General features: G+C 34.5%; 2 protein-coding genes across 6 annotated transcripts in view; one reads left to right on the forward strand and one right to left on the reverse strand.

The window, feature by feature from the left end:
• Positions 1–4,214: 4,214 nt before the first annotated feature.
• The window catches only part of Guf1 (GTP binding elongation factor GUF1), an 88,149-nt gene continuing 71,916 nt past the window's right edge, over positions 4,215–20,447 (forward strand). The window contains exon 1 of one of the 2 annotated variants that reach the window (XM_087187549.1): positions 4,215–4,368. In XM_087187549.1, the coding sequence (XP_087043675.1) occupies positions 4,357–4,368 (12 nt within the window). In that variant the 5' untranslated portion in view covers positions 4,215–4,356. The remainder of the gene's footprint in view (positions 4,369–20,447) is intronic. The other variant, XM_087187548.1, reaches the window with a different exon arrangement.
• The window catches only part of Yipf7 (Yip1 domain family member 7), a 38,852-nt gene continuing 25,793 nt past the window's right edge, over positions 7,389–20,447 (reverse strand). For 3 of the 4 annotated variants that reach the window (XM_087187542.1, XM_087187541.1, XM_087187544.1), the window contains 3 exons: positions 17,012–17,156; positions 14,458–14,639; positions 7,389–10,228 (listed from right to left, as the gene is read on the reverse strand). In XM_087187542.1, coding sequence (XP_087043668.1) covers positions 10,027–10,228; positions 14,458–14,639; positions 17,012–17,156 — 529 coding nt within the window. In that variant the 3' untranslated portion in view covers positions 7,389–10,026. The remainder of the gene's footprint in view (positions 10,229–14,457; positions 14,640–17,011; positions 17,157–20,447) is intronic. The other variant, XM_087187543.1, reaches the window with a different exon arrangement.

The following is a 20,447-nucleotide window of genomic DNA, read 5'->3' on the forward strand; positions in this document are numbered from 1 at the left end:
ATTTGGGTCAATATAATTCCCAGGGTTCTAATCCATGTGATACAAAATAATAAAAAAGAGAAAAAATGATTTGTTAGTTGAAACAATTTGTTAATAAATTAACCAGCGCAGGACATAGAAAAGAATACATGCAAGATGAGGAGGGAATCTTTTACCAGATAGATTAAATATAATCTAAAATGTAAAAAGCAGAATTGGAAAGGCATGGGGTGAAATGGCTAGAACAGTCTAAATGATTGCTTTAAAAATATGAACAAGTAATTTACTAATAGTAGATGCTAAGAAGCTTATAAAGTTTAATCATAAGAGATACATACATACATATACATACACCATTCTTTTTGGTCACTTAAAAACTTTTAAATATTATCATTGCTACTTTACTATAAGCTATTCAATGTGCCATGTATAGGATAAAGCAGTTCTTCCTTCTACTGTTTTTAGAGTTTATTTTTTTCATGTGTTTCAAGTATGATTTGTCAAAGTGCATCAAAACCTTAAATTGTTATTTTATTTACATTCCTAATTATATAATTAGAAATAATTCATTTAAATAAAAATTTATTTAAAAAACACCACATCTTTATCCAGTTTCCAGTTGATGGGCATTTGGGCTGTTTCCAAGCTTTAGCTATTACAAACTGTGCTGCTATGAACATGGGTGCACATATATCACTGTGGTGTGATTCTTTTAATTCTTTGGGGAAGATCTCCGGCAAGGGAATAGCTGGGTCAAATGGGACCTCTAGCCCTAGTTCTTTGAGGTATCTCCATACTGATTTCCACAGTGATTGCACCAGTCTGCACCCCCACCAACAATGGAGAAGGGTTCCTTTCTCCCCACATCCCCGCCAGCCAGCATTTGTTACTGGATGATTTCTTGATAACAGCCATTCTTTCTGGGGTGAGGTGGAATCTCAGTGTTGTTTTCATACTCATAAGTGAAATAAATAGGAGACACGTGTAAATACCGAATAGTTTCTCTAGTGTGAGAAACCGAAAGTGTAAATAAGAATTAAAATGATTAAAACAAATAATTGATAATTTGAAATAGGAAGAAAAGGTCCAAAAGGGTAGGGGAGGTGGGAGAGGAAGGGGAAAGGAAAGGAGGGAAAGGAAAAATTATGAGAAAAGAAAAAAAATGGAAACAAAGTCTATGTAAATAGGGAAGGGTGGAGGGGGTAATGGGGAAAAAAGTAAGAACTAAGATACATCATGTACAGGTACAAGCACCCAATGATAAATGAAAATGTATTGTTTATCTAAAATATACCAATAAAAGAATTTAAGGGAAAAAAAGTTATAGTCACTGCTCAGCAATAATCTAAATGTCCACAAGTAAGAGGAAGTTAAAAGTAAATTGGACCATGTCTAAAAAGGAAAATAATATGGAGTGATTAAAAATTAGACTTTGGAATCAAATTCTGTGATACGAAGGGCATTTTCTGATACATCAGGAGGCTTTCTGTAAAATAATATGCACATTATTTCTGTTGTATACATAGAAATAAGTTTGGAATTAAAAGTGCAACAATGTTAGTAACTGTTTTTCAGTGTAATGATAGTAATGATGCTTTTTCTCACTCTTTGTTTGCTTTGATGCGTTATAAATGTGCTTCACTTCTGTAAAATTTTAATTGCCTGGAGAATCCATTTGCTATTAAATTTGAAATCAAACACTTCTCTATTGTTATGTGGTCCCCTCCCCCAATTTTCCAGCAACTCCCATCAGACCAAGTAGGAATAAGGAGAGCAGGAATATGTATCAATCTAAAGAAGCTTAGCAGAGCAAGCTGGCAGGTGGGCAAAGGGTTTAGGGAGTTGAAAGTGTGAGACTCCATAATGTGTCCTAGAGAGAAAAAGTTACACGTGTTAGAATGGGAAAGGAATGTTTGAAGACAAGGAAGGAATTGAGGGACTCAAAATTCTAATGAGGCTTTCCTTTATGGTGGCAAAATGCTAAAAAATAGCAAAGTTCAGAGTGTAATTGTGGCAGTAGGGTGTAAATCTGGATGATCAAAGGCTGCTGCAGTCATTGAGGAGTTTAGAGGATAGTGTACATGATATGCCATTCACATGGGTATGGTGCTGCTGAGAGGTGAATCACGAATTTGAGGAAGACAGAGCATGATAAGGGTCCTAAGTCCTCAGTAGAGTTGGAGGGGTGCCCTAGAGCAGGCACTGGTGAAAGAGAACATGTAACAGTGTGGCCTGAGCAACATACTGGAAATGATACGAGCACAGGAGAATTGCAATTCTGCCTCCAAGCTCAAAGTTCTCAGAATGTTCTCCATTTTAACCACTATGAAAATATTTATTTTTAACATTTTTCATCATTGTCGCTCTTTAGAAATATGTATTCAGATATAACCAATTTTTCTGTGGTACCTTTATGATTACTTAGCTTTTGAAGGCAAGGGGGTTGTAGAGTAGTATCCGTTAATTTACTTCCCAGCTATCTTTACTGTGGTTAATGACTGGCCATACAGAGAAGCGTGCTTTTAATTTTATTCTTATTAAAATCATACAAGAAATGTTGACAGCATCAACTGCACCTCAACAGGCATTTCAGGTTTGAGAATACTAGAGAACCAGTTCATGATGCTTGCTCTACTGCATAGATTTTATATTATGAGAAATTGGTTTTATGTTAAAAGTACATTTGTCCTAAAAATACATTAATTTTATTAAATTATTTAAAGCTTTGGAATTCCCTTTGAACAAAGCCAGCTAACCTCTTGGATAAGGTAAGAAGAAGGGATTGCTTTCCCTGCCTAGTCTATACTGAGCTAGCATAGATTACTCTGAAGTTATGGTAATCCATCTATCCTCAAAGTGGTAAAATAAGTCAGGGAACTGAGTGATGCCCAATTTGCATAGAAGTAGCTGTGACACAGAGAGAGAAGGGTAAAGGAGAGATTGCTTCTCTATTCAGAATTCCCATCAACATACTCTCAATGCAGAGATGACCTGTTCAGGATAGCATTGTCTTCTCTGCTAATGTTCATAGCATCTGTGCTCCTCTGTGTGGCATCTTTTTCCAGAAGAGCAACCCCAGCTTCCCATACAGTGGTTCAATGGCTTCCAGAGCCATAAAGCAAAAGCACTCAGCTCCCTTAAAGGTTAGGTTCAGAAGTGGCATGGTGTCATTCCTCCTTTGTTATTGGTCAAGCCAGGCACAAGTAGCAGTTCAAGAACGGTTGTGGCACTTGTGTGCAGAGAGGGAAAGCCTTGATGGCAGTAGCTCTATCAGCATAAAGTCGATGGGTGGGAGGTGGATCGTGAAGGATATAAGAAGTTGTTAGCAAGCTGAAGAATAAATTAGAAAGTTACTTGGATAGATAGGTAATACAACAGAACAAGCCTCAACTTTGGCTTTAGTCTTCTTTCACTGAGGGTGTAATATACATAATTTCCTAGACATGGATAATACTATGGGTTAGATTGTGTCCTCCTCCCACTCCAGAATTTACAAGTTCAAGTCCTAAATGCCAGCAACCCAGAATATGACTGCATTTGGGGATAGGACCTTTAAAGAAGTAATTCAGGTAAATGAAGGAGGCCATACAGGCAGACCTAATCTGATTGATGGCCTTACAAGAACAGGCAATGAGGATGCAGTCACATAGACAGAGGAAAGAGTATGTGAGGACACAGCAGGAAGATGGCGACCTACAAGCCAACCATAAAGGGCACAGGAGAAAACACACCTGGTAACACTTTGTTCTGGAACTTACAGCCTGCAGAACTATGAGACAATAAATTTCTGTTGATAAGCCATCTAGTCTGTGACACTTGTCATGATATCCTAGAAAATTGATGCAGACAGTATTCTCCAGAGACTTAAACTACATGCAGATACAGTCAAAACTCTGTTGAAGATGTAGCCAAATAATTAGGCATTTCAATTACAGCAATTGATGCCATGTGAACACATTGTATTTTCTTACTTCAGATATTTCCTTAGTAGAATGTCCCAATCCTTGAGACAATCTACATAAAAACTTAAACAATACATGCCCACTCTGTAATAATTGTTTAGATCCTTCCTTCGTATCTGTTACATACATTCATAATGTTTTTTCTCCTTCTACCTATGGAAGGAAATAAAAAGTCGAAAGAGTGGAAGAGTCTAAAACAAATTTTACTGGTTCAGGGAAAGATGAGACTTGGGCCAGGTATTGGGAGCACTGGGTCTCTTAGGAGTTTTTCACAACCAAATGGCTGCTAGCTCTGAAGTACTGTGAAACCGTGCATGACTCAGGATGTCTGATGAACATTTGAAAATGCTCTGGATGAGTTCATGCTGCTCAAGTTAATGGAAATATTCTCAAGATTAGTTCAAGCTATGGATGAATGAGAAGATTTGTAAGTAGAGTTCCTTGTTATTGTGAATAACGAGAAAATGGAAAATGGAATGTTTAAGCAAATACTAATGCCTGTGTAAAAGGTCTATTTTGTCTGAGTTTATAAATGATGAGGGGTTTATTGAAAAGAGTTTATGCTGAAAGGAACTGAACTTGGAAAATCTTGCTGGAAGTGGATTTCTAATGAGATCAAGTTGGCATTAACATGCATCATTTATCAGAGAGGACTTATTTACATTTCTGATTTATTGTTTTAATCAAGCAGTGTTTCTTAATAGTAGCCATGACCTGGGGCAGATAAATAGGGAATATGTTGTATGTATATAAAGCATTATACCAGGTTCTATGATTCATTAGAGAGACTAGCCTAGGGTTATACCCTAATATATATGAAATAAATGCTTTTGTAATCAGTGTTTATAAAAAGAATGTTAGGAATAAAAATAGTATTACTTATTCTATATATTTTTGGAACATGATCTAGCAAACTCCCTGAGCAAATGAAGAATATCACAGAAATACTAAATGGCATTTGGGGACCTCTACAAATCCCATAATCTGAAAGAATTCTCTAAGTTTCCCTAATACACTTTTGACACAGAGCAACCTTGATTGTACTTGTTGTACTGGTTTCTCTTGCTCCTGTCTGTTCAATAAAATATGCTGTTTATCTACAAGGCTCATACTTTTTATTAAATAAGGACGAATCCTCCAGTTTGCACATTTTAAAAGGCAAGATAGATTGCAATGCCTTTACATGATGATCTCACTGCAGCAAGTGACAGGCAGTGATTGAAGCTCCATGTGCCCTTTCATTTGGTTAGTGGGAGGTATCTAGGACTTCTCAAGCTTTAGATGGTATTCTTGGCCACTCCTCTGCTCTTGTACAGGGTTCTACCTCTATGAAATATTAAACATGCTATTCCTTACATGCTGCTTTTTTTCTAGCATGGCTCAACTCTCTGTATACACAATCAAATTCAGTCTTTAAATAGTCTCAGAAGCTGTTCTGGGAAGACAGGAAAAAAAACCCCAGTTTTCTCAGTCTATCCTCAGGATCTGAAAATTATACTTTAGTTTAAAAAATTATACTTTAGTTTTTAAAAAAAAATCTCTCCCCAAATTAGTGTCAAGTGCCATTTTTGTGTTGTTTTGTCTGACAATGCTGTAGATGCTAAATATTCTGCATATGGATGCCACATAATATAAAATGCCTATGTCTTCTTAAACAGTCCAAAATCTGATCCTTATTTCAATCTTCTATTCTATATCACCTAACTTTTACTCCAAAATTTTGCTTATATCAAGACTACTAAATGTTCACTAATTTACCAAGAGCATATGTATTGTTTCTAGTTAATGCAAGAAGAAATAGGACTTATGCATATTAAAAGAGCAGAAGATAAATCAGAGAATAGATGGTACAACATAGAATCAACTTTAAAGTGAGATGCCAAGTTTGGGTGAAGAGCATAATCCAAAAAAGACTAGGTAGCACAGGTCTTGCCAGTCAAAGTGATATATTTACCACTCTGGCAAATATAAACCTAACCACATATGAATAGATACCATGGTGGCTAAAATTTGATTTTCTGATTCCACAAGTATTTCTGAGTGCCCCTTTGCTCTTGGATCACTTTGTCAGGATTGCAGCTGCTGAACAAAGTTATCAAATTGACTGATCCTAATTCACATGCCACTAGATCAGAGAGAAGGTAGAACTACTTGCTTTGGGATTTGTGGAATTCTTCCAATATAGGAAGATACTTGGTGTCCAACCAATGAAACTTCAACAAAGACCTTTCTTTCAAATTTATAAACTCATATTAATTTTCTAATAATACTTTAGAAAGGTCTGGCTGGCCTTGACATGAGATTTCCCTAACCAGTTGTACTATCATGTCAAAATAATTGTTTTCCACTAAATAATGAGTAAAAATTAAAGTCCTCATCTTTTACCAGTACTTTTATTCTTGATATTATAGAAAAGCAAATAGCCTCTCCTAAAATCTCATCCCAAAGGTACTATTAGAGCTGTGGTGAGTTTCCATTTACTGAGTAATTACTACATGCCAGGGCACTGGGCAAGGGAATTTGTATGTAGAATCTTATTTAGCCTTCATATTTGGCCTTGCAAACTCTCCATCACTCACTTCATTTTCCATGTGAAGAAAATGAGATTCAGAAAGTTATGCAGTGGTCTCAGAGGTGTCAAGCTGTTTACATTTTACATGCAGAGCCAGGTTAGGAACTAGGATTGATTATTTCTTCTTTCCTTCCTTTTCTTCACTGCTTCCTTTCCTCCTTCTAGTATGTGTCAAGGTCTTTGTTCATAATAAACCACTCTGTCTGGTTTATCAGGAATGCAAAAGCCCTTGAATCCTGCCCTTAGGAAACAAATCTCTCTCTCTTTTTTCCAAATAGATCTTTGGTCACCATCATCGCAAATCCTCTGACAGCCTAGTTGGTTTTTGAAACTTTAAAAAATACCATTACAGACTCCCACTTACAAATGAAAACTGATTTAGAAATCTATAGGCCTGTGATTGTAGTGCAAAAACAGAGTAGAACTTACAGTGCTTTAAGAAAAAGAGGAACAGAACATTGTCAATGTGATTTTACAGTTGGCATTCTTCACTTGGAGACAGAGCAGAGTGGAAAAACGTCTGTCATCAATTGTTGCAAAGGCCACTGCCCTAGTTAAACTGTTGTGAACTGGGGCACTCAAGGCTGAGTTATTCAGGACTTTTATTTTCAGCACCTGTCCCCAATCATTCCTGTCGAAATGAAGGCTGTCTCTTGACTCCAAATGTACCATTTACCTTTGCACATAATGTGTAACTTTTATTCAACCAGTAAAGACAGGAAAGTGAAAACATGTTACATTCACAGATAAAAGAAATCGAAAGCATTTGAGGAAAATAATATGGGGAAAACTTTGATGGGGTCTATTAAACCAAAAAAAAAAAAAAAAAAAAGATTCCTACCATAGTCTATTAAACCAAAAAGACTGACTTCTGGTTGTATATTCCAAATGTATTTTTATTCATTTTATCATTTGTTCTATAAAACATTTTACAGGCTACATAAAATTCAAAATTTATTTTAAAATTAGTATGAAAATACTTCTACACAAATCTGTATCATGCCTACTCTTTCTCTGATAGGTGAAGAGAGCTATATTGTGTGAAGTTTTTCTATGCAAATGATAACCAGATTTGAATCTGCATCATTTATTTCCTCAAGGCTTTAGCAGTGGGTCCAGGAGTTCTGCAGGCACCACTTTAATCCTGGCAGACATCTGCATTTGTCTTCTACCTTATTAATGTATTATGTCTCGCTAGCAGGTGAAGGCCATTGTCTAGTACTGGACAAGATCAACAAAGAATAAATCTGAGACAATAAACAGAAAATATTTTACTATTTAATAACAAGCAGAGTTATGTCGTGATTATGGGTTCTGGATTCAAGTTTTCCTGATCCAAATTCTAGTTATTGGCTAAGTAACTGGGCAAGTGATTGAGCTCTCTGTAACTCTGAAGCCTCAGTTATAAAATGGAGCAATAGTACCAATAGTCCATAAAATTACTTTGAGAATTAGATGAATTAATATATGTACAGCCTTTGAGGCAGCCCATTGTAAGTTTTCAGTAGTTATCAAAACAATGAAAATATATGCATTTCTTCATGTCTTGATTCTTCCAAAATATTTTATAGTTAATTAGCATTCAATCATAGAGATAAGCAACAATTTATTTAACTTATTTTCATATAGAATAAATTTTAGGCTGTTTCCAATTTTTCATTATTTGCTTATTTTTACAAACTAATTTAGAATTGCATTAACTCCCAAGAAAAATAATTTTTGGATTTTATTTGGAGTTATATCAAACATGCACATTCACTTAGGAGAGATGATCTGTAAAGTCTAACCTTGTTATCCAAGGACATAGTATATCTGTCTCCATAGGCAAGTCTTTTCAAAATATGTTTCCAATATTTTAATTTATTTTTATGTAAATCATCTATTTTTTATTTCCTACACTGATTCTTAGGTATGTCACAATTTGGTCATTAAGTTATTAAATAGAATGTATTCTTATTTTAACTATTACAGAAATATTTAATACAGTAATATCTTGGATTATAAACAATTCTGTTTGCAAACTCCACATCAGGTGAGAAACACAAATGTAGCTGTCTACCCCAGAATCCTGGAACCAATTAATTTTGTGAACCAAGATACCACTACACTTTCTTTACATGATTTTTATATAGATGTTACAATGTTTTATAGAATATATCAAATTTTTTCTGTGTATGATTGTTTTCATGCATAATTCAGAGCAATTTTTACCTATAAATTTTTAAATCAAAGTACCACTCCAAAAGGTAAAACTTTAGGTACATAGTACAGTGTATCTCTAATTAATATGATAATTTTGTAGAGAAATAATTACAATAAATGACATTCATATTTCATCTTCTTTACATAAAGGATGTCAGGAGAACCATCTCATTCCAAATAGGAAAATTTAAAAAAAAAGAAAATTCCATGTTTAATTAACAGTGCCATTAATGGGTTATTAAACTACAAAAATCAAGCATACTGCAGTTCTGACTTTTTTCACACTCTTAGCATTTTCATATTTTTTGTAATTATCCTGCTTATATACTGTTTTTTGTCTATTTTTCCCCATACCCAAAGATTCACAGCTGCAGTTGTCACATTCATTACAGTGACCAATAACCAATACCTGTCTCATTCATTTATTGATTTTTTTCATTCTTTCACTTTGTAAATATACATTAATCTCCCATTTTTTTTAACAAGAAATTGTAGTATGTAGATAAGAGCTCTGGCTTTGGCCTCAGGATGTTTATCTTAGGAGGGGAGGAGAGAAAGCAAAGTAGCAAATAAATAAAGTAATTTCAGATAATGTAATTTCAGGGAGTTTTAAATAATTCCCCTACTGTATAAGATAATAGGATAGAGTGACCAAAGTTGGGTTGGTGCACTGTGGTGAAAAGAACACTCTTGCAAAGGAAGGGGGACCGAGAAATGGAGGGGGAGGAGAGAGGTGGTGAGAGGGAAAGGAGATTAAGGAAGGCCCCAGCCCTAAGCCAAGTAAGGAGAAAATGACATCTAAATGGGACTAAAGAAACCTTGTTAAAGTATGTGAATGGAAAGACAGGAAGTACTTTGATTCTCTGTAGAAATAAAACCCTACACGACACAGTCATGAAATCTCTCAAAGGGCTGAATATGCAAATCTTTAACCACATCCCCACAGTTTGAGCACTCTTAAAAGTTTTTCAAGAGACTTACTGTAGATTTCTTTTAAACAGTAAGCATAAGATTTCATTTACTTATAATTTCCCAGAAGTACGTTTATTGAGAAAAGCAATGTTCATCAGTTTAGTAAGTATATCCCTTTTTATTTGAAAATATTTAAAAATATTGTAATGTGCCAAACTGAAAAGCAAAATATGAATCAAAGTAAGCAGACCATTATGGCACCATCTGCAACTATTGTTTTGTCTCTCTGCTTATTATTCTTTCAACAGGAATAAAACAGAAACCATATCAACAAATTTGAATGGTAGTACACTTCAGAATAAATTGAACAGCAAACAAATAGAATCTTGCAAAGCCATCTCAAATGCTGTTTAGAAAACTGTTAGAAGGGCAAAAAGTCCATAAAGTAAGGCACAAGGGTAGGCAATGAGAAGCTGCTGTCCTTTCATGTCCAAGGCTGAAATGAAGATCTTGGAAGCCGAGAGGCTGCACCATCCGATGAAGACCAAGGCTGTCAGGGTCCCCGTGATGCCCCTGTTCCAGACACAAAGGAGGTGATTCCCTTACATTAGGAGAAAACAGGGTGCCTGAGTCAGAGTTGTCTCTGAAATGTCTTTGGTATAAAATGAAATGTCCATGTATAAAATGAGGGCAATGAGACATGAACTAAAAAGGCCTCAACCAGTTAGAAAATTTTGAGTCATTTTCACCAGAAAGGAAAACATTTGATATTTCAGTACAACTAGAGCTAGTAAAAACATGACATTACTCTCATCTGTAATATTCAAATCTCAACTCCTGAAATTCTCTTGTATATTACATTTAGAGTCTTCTCTTTTAGGCACAGATTTTCTTTCCCCTACTGTCTCCATAAATTGGCTCATAGCAGGAGAAGAGAAGTAAACAGTGTTATGCTCTAGCAGAGAAATTAGTTCTCCCTCCTCCCTCAGTTTACACCCCAAGTTTTGTCTGAGAGAGCAAAACTCAGGTAGTGAATACAGGGAATAGGAAAGCACAGATCATCTGCATGGCCTTCCAATGCATCCCTTAGTGATTATTTTGGATGCCAGTGTGTGTGGTTTTAGAATTTTTTAATCCATCCATTCTGGAATGGGTTTTTTCAAATGGGTATCATCAAAAAATTGAATGTGTAAACAATCAATTCTTTAAGAACAAATAAATGAAGCAGTTAAGTCTCGCAACTTGGAGAAAAAAAGAGAGCAATGGTAAAAATAAATTACTTACCTTATGTGTAAATTAGAATCCATTATTTATAAAAAACAAGACATAAGAGATTGGAGAGAACTCAGTAGTTATGTACTGTCCAGCTTTAAAGCAAGGAAATGATTTGATAAACTTAAATAAAGGTCTCTTAACTTCTAACATAGTGCTCTTTCTACCAGCAAACTAGACAGCCTCATTTGGTCCTATTTTGACTCTAACGTTAAGGGTTATGTTTACTACTTATAAGAATGACAGGAATACTTTTAATTATTGGACCCCAACAAAACTGTTGAAAAACTGTACCATGTAGTTTATACTGCCTTGGATTATTAATAAAAGAAAAATATTTTAAAGCACCTAATAAATACTAAATTAGTTTAATTAATGACTACTAGGAATAATTTCTATAGTGATTTAATGTATGTTTCTATGAACGGAAATGTAAAATTACATATGATTTATTTTAATGACATAACAACATGCCTAAAAAGACAGTTTTAATTTAATGGTCTTGGGGTTCACATAATTCATTCCCATTTAATAGACTATTTCTAAGTCATCTGTTATAGTTTGTTTCTTAAATACCCACAAAGGTCCATATGCTAAAAGCTTGGTCACCAGACTGACTGTGGCACTACTGGGACGTGGTGGAATCTTTAGGAGGCTGGGCCTGCTGGGAGAAAGTTAGGACACTGTGGGGGTGCCCTTGAAGGGAATATTGGGAACCCAGGTCCTTCCTTTCTCTTTTTTTTTCTTCCTAGACATGATTAGGTGAGCACCTTTGCTCTACTACCCCCTCTCAGCCATGACATTCTGCTTTTTCACAGGCCCCAAAACAATGGAAGCTGGACTAAAACCATGAGTCAAAATAAAACATTTCTCCTTATACAAGATCAAGAACCATGATAAATGTTTAAATTTTTTAAAATGTTACAGCAAAAGACACATTGCCTTTAAATCCCCCTCAGAATATTCCTCCTCACATCAAACACACTTATCCCATCATTCTTGCCACCATCTGAAGCAGTTGTGAAAGTTGTTTGTGTCTTTAGTTACACCGTTGTGGCTGCCTCAATGTCCTAAATTGGTTGAAAATGTTGGCCTTTCATTTTAACTTTGGGGGAGAGCCAGAAGTTGCATGATGTGCTATCTGGTGAATAAGGTGAATGAGGGCACATTCTAATGTTTTCATTTGACAGACATTGCTGAACCAGCAGTGATGTGCAACATGGAGCACTGTCATGATGGAGGGTGAAACCATTTGCCTATTTCTCAGCCAGTTTCTAGGCACATCATTTTTAAATACTATAATAAGCCCTTGTAATATTCAGAGCTCAATATAGTGTCCCTTGGTACCAGTTCAGCTGGCACAATTCCATCAAGGGTAGAAACACAGACATCACCTCGATGTTGAATTGGACTGACATACTTTTTTTTTATGAGGAGAACTGGATAATTTTCATTGAGACCTCTGAACCTTGGTCTCAGGATCATAACCACAAACCCAGGCTTCATCTCCTGCAAGGACTCTTCTTAAGAAGCTGGAATCTGAAGCAACATGACTGTACAACTTCAGTGAAAGCCATCGATCCTGATCCATGTTTTATGGCACACTTTTAAACATAACTTCTCTCAACTGAGGCTAATAACTGACTGCCTGCACCAAACAAGTTGAAACTAGTCACTACTAAGGTTCGATGCACTACTTCTAGTTTTGAAGATCCCTGCCATTCTGTTTGATGGCAGTTGGCAGCAGCATTCATCATATTTTTTATTATACCCTGTAAGTTGATTTTCTCAACTTGTTATTTTGTCACAGTGATGAGATACATCGTCCTTTATAATTTCATAATGAAAATCTAATGAAAAAGTCCAAACTTATGCTGATTTTCCAAACCCAAGATTTTTAGTTTTTCTTTCTCCTAATGTTCTCAAGTAATTTATGATGTCCCAAATCTCAAATGTACTGAAAATGCTTAAAATTTAGAATTTTTAAATGGTAGATCATAATATTATTCTTTTGCAAAATCATCAAACATACTAGAAATTATAGAACCAAACTGTATACTAACATATCAAACTTTTGTATTGAATAACCTGGTGAAGTAAACAGCTTGCTAAAGAATATAATACATGAAATGTGGAAGTATTCCATGGATAAGACTCAATAAATACAACTCTTCTTATATTTATGGAATCAAGGTTTCCATTTCCTGTCATATTCTTCTTTTCATGCATGTTTTATTAGTTCATATTAGTTGTTCAGATTACTGGGTGTCATTCTGCCAGATCTGTATATACATGTAACATATTTTATTAATTTCCCCCATCACTTTCCTTTGCTCCATGCCTCAGTTTCACACTTGGGGGGGGTGTCAATGTGAATATATTGAATATATTTTGAAAATATTCATCCCCCATTACCTGTCCCTAAATCCCTTTCCCTGCTCCCTTCTTCTTGTCCAGTAATAGTCTCCCATCTACTTTCTTGTCAATTTTTTTCAGATTCCTCATATTAGGGAAAATATGCAATATTGGTCTTTTTAAGCCTGGCTTATTTCATTCAATACACAGTCATCTTTATTAAATATTGTGGGCTCATGGTTAACATAAGGGTAGTTTGTAAGTTATTCTCAAGAGTATTACTTTAAAATTGAGACCATATCAAAACAAAAATAGTACCTCGAAGGCATCTTCAATAATGGTATGAAAAAAATTATTTGTGATCATAATAAACAAATATATTTTACAAGTTTTAATATTTGTATTGATAAATTCTTTGTATACTATTCTACACAATGTAGCATTATAATCTAAGAATTATACCATCTAAGAAGAAAATGTAAATCAAATTTCTTTTGGATGTGGAAGAATGAGTACTGGGAGCAAATATTTATTTCCAAGTGGATTGAGAGCATGGCAGGTGACAATGATCTATGTCATTACTGTTCTCCCTAACTAAAGTGGTAGTGAGATGCATATGCCCTGGAAAAGTGCCCTGCAGAAACTTCTATCTACTGTACCCTTTTTTAATTTTGAATTTCAAATATCAATAGTCTAAATGAAAGAAGAAAAAATTTTAAATGCATTGAATGAGCATATATATTACAAAGTTCTCTAGTATTAATCTACTCAGCAAGGTTCCTGGGAATTCTACACTGCAAGGAGCTGAACTAAGACAGAACAGTTGTTTCCAGCCTAGAAGGCAGAGTCCCTGGAGCCGAAGCAATTTGTCAATACCCCATAGGATTTACTCTTTCAAAATCAAATCAGTGCCTTTTTGCAGTTCTTACATTACCCATGACAATAGTTCACGCCGAAGCATGTGACACCAGAAAAGTGCCAGTTTTAAACATTACTTGGCTTAATTTATTTTTTAAATCATGGAAATAGGAATAGCACCCAAGCCAAAACTGACCTATATTTTGAATCCATGTGTAGCTTTTAATAGACATAATCTCCCCATTCTTTTGCCAAAATAATGAGAAAGAGCTCAACTTTTGCCTTGGTCTGGCAAGCTGTTATGATGACTACATGTGAGGTCAGTTACTGCACACAGACACTTACTGCAATGAACAGAAGATGGCACAGCTGGACAGGATGACCATGGGGAGTAGGCAGTAGCCCAGAACACTGGCCACACAACCGTATGACACTCCTGCAGCACTCATCAAGTTCAGCAAGGCATGAATCCCAAGGCAGCCAATGGCACTCATGCCATACACGTAACCAAACTGAACTTTTCCTGCCTGAAAGAAAGCAAAGCAAATGGTTTGAAAACTCAGAAAATATGGGGAGGAAATCAGAATGACAACAAACTAGAAATCATTTCAGAATCAGCTTAATACTATTTCCTACTACCATCGTTAGGAGACAGGATTTTGGTAAAGACACCGCCTATAATATGAACTTCAACCTTGAAAACAAACCTTCTGACTACACTTAGGACAGGGCAAGCATGCAACAGAAAAGGTGATATACTGTCCTGGATATGATTTTTATTATAAGGTTTTCAAGGCATAAAAGAGATTATTTTTCCTCCCCATGTTTGTTGAATAATTGAATGATTCAATAAAGGAATAAAAATTTAAGTTAGTCTTGGAGATTTACAAGTCATATTAGTGATACTGCCATTTAAAAAAATGTTTCAAATTATGACAAAGTTTGAAACAGAAAATAATTGTTTCATTTTATTAAGCTCAAAATTTTTCAGGATATTCTAACCATTTATATGGCTCATGACAGAAAAGTTAAACTGAAGTAGCTTAAACCACTTGCTATCTTGATGTGGGGATAAAAATGACTTGAGACGTGCTGTAGCTTGGATAAGTATCCCCCAATGGCACATGTTTTAATGGTTTGGTCACCAAACCATGTGGCTCTGTTGGGAGGTGGTAGAACTTTCAAGAGATGAGGCCCAGGGAGAGGAAATTAGATAGGTCATGGGAGTCAGGCCCTGAAAGGGAATATCGGGACACTGGACACTTCCTGTCTCTCTCTTGCTTCCTGATTGCCATGAGGTGAGCAGCTTTACTCATAACATGTTCCCTCTATTGTATATTTTCTCTCCACAAGCCCAGAGACAACAGGGCCAAAGTACCATGGTCTGAAAACTGAAACTGTGAGCCAAAAATCAACCTTGTCTCTTGCTAACCTGAATATCGCAGATATTTTGCCTCAGTCATGAGAATCTAACAAAGAAAAGAAAGAAGAAATAAAACTAAATTTATGTTAAGTGCTTCAAGTTGTTTTCTTTGATTTGCTTCCTACAACCTAAAGAAAGGTCACTAGAATTGTGCCTATGTCAATATAAGTCACAAAAATGATGAGTATGTCATTATGAATCTTTCCATCTGCAAACATAATGAACAGATTTAGATATTGGTTCTAGATTTAGTTTTGCTTTCACTAGTATGATGCCTGATACCCATGAAATTATAGATTCCAGTGCAGAGTTAACCTAATATTGAATCAATTCTGAGTTAAATTGTATGTCAGTTAATACCCAGTTGGAGTTTTAGGAGGATCGTTATTGGTTTACACGTAGCAGAATCAACTCTGAAGTTATCACATGTATTGGAAAATGCAAGTGATAATACTTGCATAAAAACATTCATAAAATACATATTTTCACATATCCTCCATAATTTCACAACTAAAAGCAACTTGAGTCACTCAAATAAGCTTGTCTTTGAGAAAACAAAGAAATTGAAGGCATAGAAGACAAAAAGCACAACATAACAGGTAGTGGTAGTTAAGTTTTTGGCCTATATTTCTTAGCATTTAAAACAGAAGAGAATATTTAACTAACTCCAACTAACATTATACATTCAAGAGAAATTTTTTTTTTTTGGTACCAGGGATCAAACTCAGGACCTTGCACTTGCGAGGCAGTGGCAGAACCACTGAGCCAAATCTCCGGCCCATCAAGAGAAATCTTAATGAGATTAATTCTACCTTTTAAGGGATGGTAACAGTAAAAAAAAAAACAACAGCTGTTATATCACAAGTGACTTGAAAAAGAAAGATGAATTTATATATTAAATTGTTTCTGACTATTTAATTGGCTTAGCAGCTTAATCCAAGATTATCAAATTACTGTGACAAAGACATAAGAAAAGAAGTTATAGACTAAATGAAAACACTAGTTAATAGTGTTTGATTTACATAATATTTCATTTGCTGTATTACAAAGAAAGAAATAAGATGTTATCATTATACTGTTATTGTTACCACTGAACTGTTGTACTAGGCAGATATAATGTGATTATTGGCTATAGCACCATACAGAAACTACAATGCTATCAATATTTTGATTGGTATTAAAAAATTAACAAATAGAAAGTGAAAGTTTATTTAGTTGCAAATATATTTTGGACTACTTTTGAAAACTGTAACTATATTAGCAAAAATTGTTTTTGTGGGGAAGGGATAGCTGGAAGGGGAAGAAGAGAAGTGAATCACTATTTTAAGGGCTTTTCCTGGAATCTTAATTTCTTATATTATTTCTCCTGCCACGTTTATCTTTTTTTATTTATTTCTTCTTTAATTACAAAGTTCTCTTCAGAACTGGCCCTGTCAGGGACAAGCTTAAAATCTAGTGTTTGATGCGGCACGTTACCAGAAGCAGGGTGGCTCCCAGGGTTACCCAAAAAAGGACGGGCCCAGCGAGGTCCATTTCATTCATAATGCTGCCATCTGCTGGCTTCATTGGGTTTAACACCGTCAAGGTTTTTTGCCATATGTGATCAAAATTGATTCCAAGTTCTGCAAAATGAAAAAAAGGAAGTAAATATAAAAAATAAAAAATTACATTATTTATTATAAGATCAAAGTATCTGATAATTTAGCATTTAAAATTGATTGATTCTATCTTCATAATCTAAAAATTTTTCTATAACATATAAAAGCCTTTAAATGATTGCATACTATTATTCTATTAGTCATGAAATTTTGTTGTATTTTTTCATATAAGAAAAAAGAAAAAACAATTCTGTATAAAACGTCCCTTAAAAAACAAACTTTAAAGAGCTTTTGTTGCCAAACAATGAGTTATAAGAAATATTTTAGGGAAAGAATTCAATGAAGGAAAAATTTTGATTTATCCAGCAAATATAAGTGTAAAATCTAGTTAAAATTAGGAAAAATACACTGCACAGTTTAAAAATAATATTGTAGCTAAGAGACCACAAGTCTCTTATTGTCCCTTTAGATAGTTCTTCCCATATTTTCAATTGCTAACACTTCAGAAATCTTGTCATATCAACTATGGCATAATTGTTCAGTTAGCCAATGTATGTACTCTTCAATATGTCTGGGAATTTTATTCCACTCCACCTAAAGAGAAGAACAATTTTATGCTGAATGTATGAGCTTCACAAAGGAGGAGTGGGCTCTTTCTGCAAGGAAAGAGTGACCATGATGCCATACACATTTTTATAGTCAATGTACTATGAGAGTGAGTCAATGTACTCAAAGATTAAATTCTAGAGACAAGATATTCTTTCCCGCTACCCTGAGTAGTGGTGTTAGAATAAAATATCCAAGATCAGTGGAATCAGTATCAATAATCCCAGATTCATTTAGAAGTATCTAGTATTTTTTCTTCCAGTGCCTACTTTCCAAGGAATTATGATTATCCCTCACAGACTCCTCTGGTAGATTCCTTTTCTTCTGTATTATTTTTATAAAAATAAACCTAGACATCTGACATCCACTTAACATAGGGATAAATTTTGATTGCATCAGGTTATTTTCTCATTGCTCCTATAAAGATAATCTAAGATGTATCCTGGGCGAAGGAAAAACATTCAATTAAAAAGCATATGATTTCACTATTTAGGAACCAGCAATCAAATGTTGGCTTCTTTCCATCATTTTGAATTTTCAATAAAGGTGAAGTAACATCTCGGAAGAATTGAAGCTAAACTACAATAAATATTACAATGAATTTGAACAAAGACAAGTTTTCATTTACTGAATGTTTGGTATGGGCCCCACAAGACTTAGATGCATCAATCCTAAGCTACAATGTTACTACTGTTACTTTATTCTTATTTTATGCATCAGGTGACAGAGGTTTTCAGAGATTAACTTGTCCAAAGTCACAGAATAACAGAAAATATGGGTTTCCAAATTGGACAGTCTGACTACAGAGCATATTCCTTAACCATAGAGTAGTAGTTGGGTCAATGTGCATCGAATCTCATAATAGCTTTTTTTTTTTTTCAGTTGAGCCCAAGTCTCCATTGTGAAGTACTATCTTGCCAAACTCATTTGTATATGGCATTCAGCCTTTGCAGGATTTGGCAATACTCTTTGGCGCGATGCTAGATATAACTTAGCTGTTCCAACGTTGTGTTTTGTTTTTCTATGTTTTGTATTTTTTTTATTTGTTTGTTTTGGTGCTAGGGATTGAACCTAGAGCCTAACACACATTCCATGCCCCTAGCTCTCTACATCTTTTAAAAGATAGAGGCATGTACCACTTAAATATCTTGCAAAGCTGACATTCTGCACATAGCATATAAGATGGGCTTTTAGTCATCCCCATGACCATGGAGGGGCCTTGCTTTAAAACTCAGAAATTTTCATTCATCTAGACCTCGGTTTGAACTAGGACAGGAAGGGTATTCTTCCACTTGGATCATGCCTTTCTTTACATTTGCCACCCCAGCCTTGAAAAGAAATAATTTGACCAGTTAATTTAATAGTAAGCAATTCATGTACATTTCAATTTCTGTGCTTCCTTATTTCCAAAGTGTATGTGTAATATATATATATATATTTTTTTAATGAATATACATTTTGGAAAATATAAGCAGTTCACCAAGCTTAAAATGAGATTAGAATTCTAACATAATTTGTAAAATGCCAAAGACTTTATATTTGAGAAATGCTGTAGTTTAAATTAATTTCACCTAAGGCTTATGTCTTTTTCAAATATTATTCATTTATGCTAACTACATTTCCAGTATTTAACACAATAAAGTTGCCCTTTAATTCAAAATATTATTTTCTTCTGAAAAAGCATAACTATTTCTGAAGAAACTCAGAGGAATGTGGTTTATGCAATATCATTACCAATTTTTACCATTTATTTGCCAGCACGATCAACTTCTGCACGTTTCAATACTGAATCACAAAAGTGAATGAATACAGGGTTGACTAAATGTTTTTCTAAGAAATCATATTTTATGTTTTATACTGAAATGTATCTCTATAATATTTGGATTTCAAATTAATTATAAGGTATGTGGGTGAGATTTTAAGTATAATTCTAGGTATCCTAGTAAAATACCTTATAATATAAAATTAAATCACATAAAATGAAACTATGAAATTTGAATGCAAAAGTCTATTGTTTTGCTGCCACCTAGTGGTAGTAAAGTATACGATATGTGCTATAAAAATGAGTTGAGATCTTTATTTTCTATGCAAATTGTGGCATTGGCGTTTCATATGCAAATATCAGGCTAAGCTACAGATATAAAATTCCAAATACTAAATATTAACAGTTTTTCTAGTCTGACAGATTTGAATTGACTATTATTATTGAAGATAATTGGTTAACATATTGGTTAAAATATTGATTGTACATTATCAAATAAAAAAATTACCATTCCTAGATAAAAACAGACAAATACATTAAATTACAAATTACTTAATAATAAAACATAAGTTCATAACAGCACACTTTTGTGTTTGGGATGTTTATTATTATAACTTCTTAATTTTATAAGCCATTTTTGTATGGACTCCATAAAAACTAGCAAACGTCATTTACCACTTGTCCTACAAATTTTGCTTATGGCTTCTTCATATTTGGACAGATGAGGCTTGTGGCTTTCACGGGATCATTCAGCCTAAAGGATATACTGGCTCAGAATGCAACATATTTCATAAACTCAAAATCCAAAATTATATTAGGTGTTTTTTTTTCTAAAAATATTTGGAAGGGATAATTACAAAGAAAATATCTAGAAACTCATTCTAAGCTGTATGAAATGGGAGGGGAATCTACTATGGCTCCTATTCAAGTTGAAGAAACAGTAGAA

The sequence above is a fragment of the Heterocephalus glaber genome, unplaced genomic scaffold, assembly GCF_053883595.1.
Source record: "Heterocephalus glaber isolate CG9 unplaced genomic scaffold, H.glaber_assembly_v1.0 deba00001509, whole genome shotgun sequence".
Taxonomy (NCBI): Eukaryota; Metazoa; Chordata; class Mammalia; order Rodentia; family Bathyergidae; genus Heterocephalus; species Heterocephalus glaber.